Below are 7706 nucleotides of genomic sequence, written 5' to 3'. Positions count from 1 at the left end.
ATTTCTCGGGCTTTTTCTCATCGCGGTTTGTTTTTCAAATTTTTTTCAACTTTATAGGTTGAATTGGCATTTTTGATGTTATGGTTTATTAAGTGCATACCAAAAGATATCAGAATCTGCAAAGTTGTGTTTTATGTTGCATGTGCATCTTCGAGAGACCACGACTCTTCTTTGAGTATTTGCAGTGGTGGTCACGAACTATATAGATTAATCATTGCCTTTATCTTCTCGTTGCCTTGTCCTACATATGGTGTGTCCATCGATCGTGTAGATCATGGCCTTGACTCTTAACGTAACTGTCCTATGTCGTAAATTCAGGGGACAGACGGGATGAAGTATACATTAGGTGTCCAAGTAACGTTTTGTTTGTTTTCATAAACGTTGGCAAATTCCAGCAACGATGGCAAATTTTTGACAACACAACTCAAAAACAAACGAAACGCGGGTTTAGAAAAAAGACATCTTTTACTCAATATATGATATGCAAAGGGAAAATAAATTCTATATCACAGTAAAGATGGCATGTTTGATTTTCAAACTAAGACACGGGGTTTCTTTACAAAAGTAAAAAATATGACAACACAACAGCAAGTTAATATTTCCAGCAATTCTACATTATGGATTTGTCATCATCTTCCGTCTTTCGAGATATCAAAATGCAATATAGAAATCTGATACAATTTTATAATTTACTATTTATTACACGAAAATAAAAAAGTTGGTGACTTTTACATAAACCATTATGTAGACACGTTTTGGTTGTGTTTACACTGAACCCGTTTAATAATATGACTTTGAAAGGATGAGTTTTATTGTAAAACGGCCGCTCGGAATGTGTAGCAAGTCAGGGAGCATAATATGTATGGGTGGTCTAGGCTATACTGAACTCTTGCGAGTGATAGGTTGCGAGGCCGCACGGATCAAAGGCAGCTACAGTTACAAATATGCTCTTGACGGCGCTGTGCTTTGCGGACAAGGTCATTCGAAGTTCGGTTTTCTTTGTGAGCAATCTCTCGACGATGTCGGCTCCGGCGTGAACAGTTCCCACCTGGACTTCGTACTGCAGGGCCTTCCACGGCGATGAGAACACAATTGGCCAGGACACTATCACGTCCGAGCCATTACGTGTCAGCGACATACTCTTAGAGTCTGAAAAAGAGGATGATAATAATGACGATAATAATGATGATAATGATGAGTGATTCAGTTGGGTTTTACGTTGCTTTTAGCAATATTCCATCAATATCACCATGGGGGACACTGCAGTGGGCTTCACACACTGAACCCATGTGGGGAATCGAACCCGGGGTTTCGATTGCGACGTGACGAGCGAACGCTTCAGCAACTAGGCTATCCGAACTCCCCTATGAATGATGATGGTAATATGTTGACTATGGGCCTAGTCATTTTACACTGTAATTGTGGTAGAATCACCTTGGTCATCTTTGTTGTACTTACATATTTTAAGCTGTGAAGAGTAACATAATATGTTTGTATTAAATTTTAGGGATTGACATGAATATAGAAATATGATATAGAAAAAACCCGCACAACTTGAAATACTTCATATCCCAGAAGCTATATGCATGTAAAGGAAATTTATACGTGTCCGAATTTCAAATTCATTATAATATCTCTTATTATATATAAATTCAATGTATATTATATAGTCTTTCCAAATAATTCGCAAATTGTCATCTCTGAGTATAATAAAGTCAACGTTGTGTCGAGCTTACAGATATCTCGAAGTAAAAGCTTGGTCTTCAGTCCACATTTAGTCATTTCGCGGTTTTATTGAACCTAGGATAACTCGAGTCCTCACAATGGTGATTCCCTTCAGTAGCCCGTTCGTATATTGTATGGGTTGTCTCGTGATATATTTTTAGGATAGTGTGCTACTATTAAATTAAGAGCTGTGATATTTTAGTAGTTATTATGCCCTTCGGTGACAGTGTTTTACGTTATACATATATGTTTTCAACATTGATATAAACTGCTCTCGTCACGATATTGCCGATATTTAACTCACTCGGATAGCTCGAAGTATTTACAGATGCCCCTTCAACATCGACACAACCGTGTTTAACTATATGTTCATACACAACCACACGAAGAGGGCGACTTACCGGATATGGTTGGGGGTGTGCTGTGGACTGTGAAATTCGACACTGTCCTTTCTCCCCTTGTCCCGAGTACATCCACGGGGAAGATAAGGGCCTCATAGGTCGAACCGTTCTGAAGTTTCAAACCTGCCAGCGTTGCGTAAGTGTATTCGAAATGGTTGGAAATGCCTGTCTGATATATCACCTTCTCTCCTTCGATTCCAACCTGGAAAATGGAAAAATATCTTGAAAGGTATGGAAAGATTGACCCTTGCAGCTGACGTTTCTTAATGCATAGGATCACTGAAATATCCACCATGGTACTAATACCGGCCAGGATCCGTATCAAACGTGGTCATCATTTCATTAATCCTGGTTTAGTTTCTTCTTTAATGCAGTATTCAACAATATTTCATTTCTGTGACTTTTTCCGTGCCGGTCGAACCGGGTCAGGTCGAATGATGTATATTATAGTATTTCAGTTTTGTAGATCGCTGCTCATGATGTCAGTCACAGGAATGGTTCTGAGTTTACAGCTGTCACACGCCTGTAATAGTGTCTTTAAGCCAAAAACATATCACAATACATATCTTCAACACTAGTGTTTGCACCAAGTTCCGTTGGCTATTCTACGATTTTCTAGAACCTCAAACCTAAACTTACCACAACAGATTTGAAATTGCTGCTTGTTTCTTCCCACTGGAGTCGGATTCTCTCCTGACTCTGGTGACACACCTCCCTCTCGCTGTATACAGACGGACTTTCTCTCAGGAGACCGAAGCCTTGAACCGAAGTCTGGTTCCTGGCCTGGATCACCTCAACTCCGTCTGAAGTCATTGCCGCCACCAGTCCTGCCTTATTGAAGCACCTGACTGTTGTGTAGACCATCAAAGACGATGTCTGGAGCTTGGAGCTGATGTCACATTGAGCTGAGGACTGACCTGGAGGCACCCTCTCAAACTGCTTGAGGTCACTAGATCCCCGTGTTCTCCCTATGACAACAGAACCCTCCAATGACAACGATATTCTCTTTTCAACCTTTGATTACAGTACACACATGTTGTTGTTTAACGCAACATTCAGCAAATTTCCAGCAATGTGATAGCTGGCTGTAAATAATCAAGTCTGAACCAGACAACCCAGTCATAACAGGGATAAGATGATAGGTATTAAACAAGTCAGGTAATCTGAAATCACAATCCCGATGATCGGCTCAAAGAAGGATTGGTGGCTGAAGATAAACTCTAAACTGGATCTTCACTCGTGTATAATACTCGACAAGGAAATGACAACCCAGTTGAGGAAGTAAAAATACTATGTATACAAAATTCACAGTTTTTGGAAGTGTTGTCACGACAAATGCTATTTAATTTTTAAATGTATTGAATTATTACAAATAACTCTCATGATACTATGAGCACATCCCTACAATCCCACAGCTTAGTGATGACGTACCGATTGCCCAGTCGCAGTGCTCCACACCAGACTCCGCATCTTTCACTTGCCAGTTCACACTCAGCACACCTGATGACTGGTAGTCCTCGTCTAGTGCTGGAAAATACAGATAGAAAGAAATACTTAATCCATCATATCATTCTATGTTGAATATAAGTATGGGCAGAAGACGGCACGTATTACTTGGGGTGAGTCACGGTGTCACACCTTCTACTTGGGTCTTCATGGTAGATTATTTAGCAAGTAATCACTGTTTATCTAAAGATCAATATAAACTTTGAATCATGACGTCAAGGCATGACCCTGTGCCTGTGTCGTCATGCCTTGACGTCATGAATCACTGCTAATCATCATCAGCATATTCTACCAGTATGAACTGAATTTACTTTAAGTCGTGATATTGTACTTCATTATTGCTCAAGGAGAGACTGACAACATCGGACAGAACAACTAGCCCCATATGCTCCCTACGCCGATCATGTTCCTCTTTCTAACGTGTCACGTACACGGCAACAAAAGACAACTGACAGTGATACCTACCGGCACCGTCCATGACAAAGTCAAACTTGGGCGGAGTCATGTCCACCGTGATGGGTTCTGAAGACGTGACACGGGTCAGTCCAGCACCATTAGTTGCCATGACAGTGATGAACACACTGGCGTTGTGGGTTAGGCGGAGGTCGGAGACGGTAGCCTGTGTTTGTCGCCCAACGCTCTTGAAGCTCTGAAGCTGTGTTCCACCAGGGACTGTCCCTGGAAAATACGAATACCTTGTCTTTCCTAGCGCTAAACGGATGCATAAACAAAAGCGAACAAAACCAAACAGACATCTGCATAGATAAAAGTAAACAAGACCTAATAGACATCTGCATAAATAAAAGTAAACAAGACCTAATTGACATCTGCATAAATAAAAGCAAACAAAACCTAATGGACATCTGCCAACAGCTGTCAGTTGCACGATTTCGACTATGTGTATATGCCGTCCCGCATAAACACATGCACTGGCTAGTTAATTGTAGGCCGTGAAAACATGGTACATATGGTACAAGTCATATCAGGATTACATCGGACTTAATGAGTTTCACTGCTTTACTGAGTCCATAAATGTTGTAACCGAAAAAACTTCGAGAAACTTAAAATCGAATGAAGCATGTCATGTTCTTTGGCATCTTACTGAGACTTGGAACCTATAAAAAATATCAACTATTATTCATGATACTAATACAAATAATTACCAATGGCGAACTTGTATTGTGTAATCGGAGACTGTTGATCCTCGAAGTGCCAAGACGCATGTAGAGATGACCAGTGAGAAAGGAACACAGAGTGGACTACAAGATGCTGCTCTGTGTCCACACTGTCCGGACCAGCAACATAGTCCACAGTCTGGACACTTACATGATCCAGAACAAACTCCATCATCCTTGATGATGACGATATCTTCAGCATTACATTCGTATCTACGGCTGTAAACCTGTACGTGTGTTTGTTCCAGAGGACGACTGAGTAATCTCCCACACTGCAACTGCCTCTACAGAGGTTAGGATCAAGGGAAAAGCTGAAGACTTCACTTCCTATTGAAACTACTGCATCAATTGATCTGTGGTTGTTGGTAACAGTTTCAGGGTATCCTGCATGGAGACTCAACTTGTACTGCCTCCCAACCTCAAGACCTGTGATGGTTTGATGAATGGTACCACTGACTGACACGAACATGTTTCCATCTTTAGCTAGAGGTGATTCTGGAGCTTGAACCTTGATGCAGGACACCGTGTCAGTTTCCCATGCTGTAGGTATGACAATGTTGCAGCGTGTAGAACTGCTAGTGATACTATCAACCTCGAATGACGGGTTCTTTACCAGATTGTCTCCCAGATATGCCATATCCTTGGGTTCAGGTGGAGAAGTGTCTATGATAAGCCCATCCGATACAGATATTTCAGAGGTATGTCCAACAACATCTATAGCATACACTTTGCTCCATAATTTTGTACCTGAAAAATAGACGAGGCCCTTCATTTGATTCAATCGCATGTACAGAGGCTGAAATGACACAGCAGGGTCATAATGTTATGCGTATCACGATAAACAGGTCACGATTATATACTTATCACAATACGTATACTGACATCATATGGAAACTTCTGGGTAATTACAATTAACAATAAGGGATACAGAAGGGGAACACATAGGAGTACACGTGTTCTTGTATTCCTTTCCTGTTTTTCTTTTATAAACATTGTATAGTACCGTGGGTGAATACTGAGAATAAAGAATAACACTGACATGAACTGGTGTTCACTTATTTGATTCATTGAGTATATTTCTTACCACTAGATAGCGGACCTGTAAGCGATCTACTGAATGATGTGTGTAGACCTGTATCCACCCAGTCTACCACACTGCAGTCTGTTGTGTCGTTGACTGTTCCCACACACCAGAAATACTTGATGACTGTGGAGTCTGTGTCAGAGAACCCGTACCAGGACGCAGAGACCACAGATGAAGAACTCTGGTAGTCTTTATCGTAGATATCTGTACCAATGTTCAACATATGTCGATTACCATCCAAAAATCTTATACGTAATGTCCAATATAGTCAGCATGTCACCTATGCCGTTAGGAAATACATTTACCCATGAGGGCCCCGATGTAGAATAGGCCTTCAGCATGTTTGCCATAAAAGGTGACTGTGCTTGTCATAAGAGGTGACTAATGGGATCGGGTGGTTAGATTCACAGACTTGGTTGACACATGTCATCGTTTCCCAATTGCGCAGATCGATGCTCATCTTGTTGGTCACTGGATTGTTTGGTCCAGACTCGATTATTTACAGACCGCCCCCATATAGCTGGAATATTGCTGAGTGGGTTTAAAACTAAACTCACTCACTCATTAGAGTATACATTTCGTTTCGTCGTGAAGATGGTAATGCTTTGTTTTGGTACGAACCTAGTCCGTCGTGGACCCTTCCTGTTACAGGAGGCATGACGTCCACCTGTAGACCATCAGAGTGAGCCCAACTGACCAGACCAACCTTGTTGTAAGCCAGGACACTGGAGTAGTAGACGGTATTGGGACGTATGTTCAACCCTGTCGCTGTGTAGATGGTGGACGTCAGGTCTCCAGAATGGTGGATACTGTGACCTGAAAACGAACAGGGAACTCTTGGAGGAATAAAAAAATTGATGATACGCTTTTCTCATATGTTAGTGCGTTTGTGGAGCTTTCAAATGAAATGCATTACTTCACCTTACACCTACAACCGCACACGGTGCTTCAGACTCAGAGTGAAGCACCAAATGTCACTTGTCTAACGTCCGTTTATTTTCGGTGGCTGCGTGGGTTAGATCGTTTAATATGTGTGTCTGGGATATGGAGTATCCCCAAGTGGGCTCAAATCTCGGGTAGGACAAAAAGGTTCTAAAATGTCTTGTTTACTCAGTAAAGGATGTGTTTTCTATTCCTGATGCTATGACATAATGCATGTGTGTCCGTGGCGTCGGAACATTCTAAATATATACATTTAACAACATATGCCAAACTGAAGAAATCTAAAACCCAAAGTACTGTCGGATATTGACGCATTTACGTCTACCATTTTTGTAGTTAATAGGTGAAAGTGTAAAATATCTGTTAAACTAAGTTCGGCTTAACTACAGTCTCAGTGGTAGGGAGCTATTCAACTTAGAAAAGGGACTTTACTGAGGAGTGATGAAATGAGCAGAAATGCAAATGCGACGTTTTCCGAAGTCCAAAGCGGCTTATTTTGAACACACCATGGCCGTATGCAAATTGGTGTGCGATGATATTGTATTACAAGGGACACTTGTTAAATGCCCATTTTGAAATTAGCTTTATTATAATAGCTGCAGGATAAAATTATAACTTTCCTACTGAAACTGTTAAGCTATCATGGTGTCTCACTATCACTATAAAAGCAAACAGATAGGAGGGGTCGTCTAAAAACCAAAACCAGAGCAGGTATCGAAGACGGCGGTCGGGTTCAGACTCATTGTTTACGTAAACATGCATTTCTGGATATCCCATTATGCGTAACAGTGAAACTGGAAGGTTATGACAATTATTGTTAAGTTAGTGCAGATCTTACAACTGTCCTATTGTTATTGACCAAATATGGTTCTT

At 41.1% G+C, this 7706-nt stretch overlaps 1 protein-coding gene across 1 annotated transcript in view; it reads right to left on the bottom strand.

The window, feature by feature from the left end:
- Nucleotides 1-446: 446 nt before the first annotated feature.
- Nucleotides 447-7706, bottom strand: part of LOC137296269 (uncharacterized) — a 50537-nt gene continuing 43277 nt past the window's right edge. Inside the window, exons 46-53 of the mRNA XM_067828021.1 lie at nucleotides 6513-6707; nucleotides 5892-6095; nucleotides 4796-5554; nucleotides 4098-4310; nucleotides 3558-3653; nucleotides 2766-3094; nucleotides 2127-2328; nucleotides 447-1149 (exon numbers count right to left, since the gene is read on the bottom strand). Coding sequence (XP_067684122.1) covers nucleotides 872-1149; nucleotides 2127-2328; nucleotides 2766-3094; nucleotides 3558-3653; nucleotides 4098-4310; nucleotides 4796-5554; nucleotides 5892-6095; nucleotides 6513-6707 — 2276 coding nt within the window. The 3' untranslated portion in view covers nucleotides 447-871. The remainder of the gene's footprint in view (nucleotides 1150-2126; nucleotides 2329-2765; nucleotides 3095-3557; nucleotides 3654-4097; nucleotides 4311-4795; nucleotides 5555-5891; nucleotides 6096-6512; nucleotides 6708-7706) is intronic.

This window comes from Haliotis asinina, chromosome 9 (assembly GCF_037392515.1).
Source record: "Haliotis asinina isolate JCU_RB_2024 chromosome 9, JCU_Hal_asi_v2, whole genome shotgun sequence".
Taxonomy (NCBI): Eukaryota; Metazoa; Mollusca; class Gastropoda; order Lepetellida; family Haliotidae; genus Haliotis; species Haliotis asinina.
The sequence above is the reverse complement of the archived record's forward strand: the minus strand, read 5'-3'. Positions and strand labels throughout refer to the sequence as shown.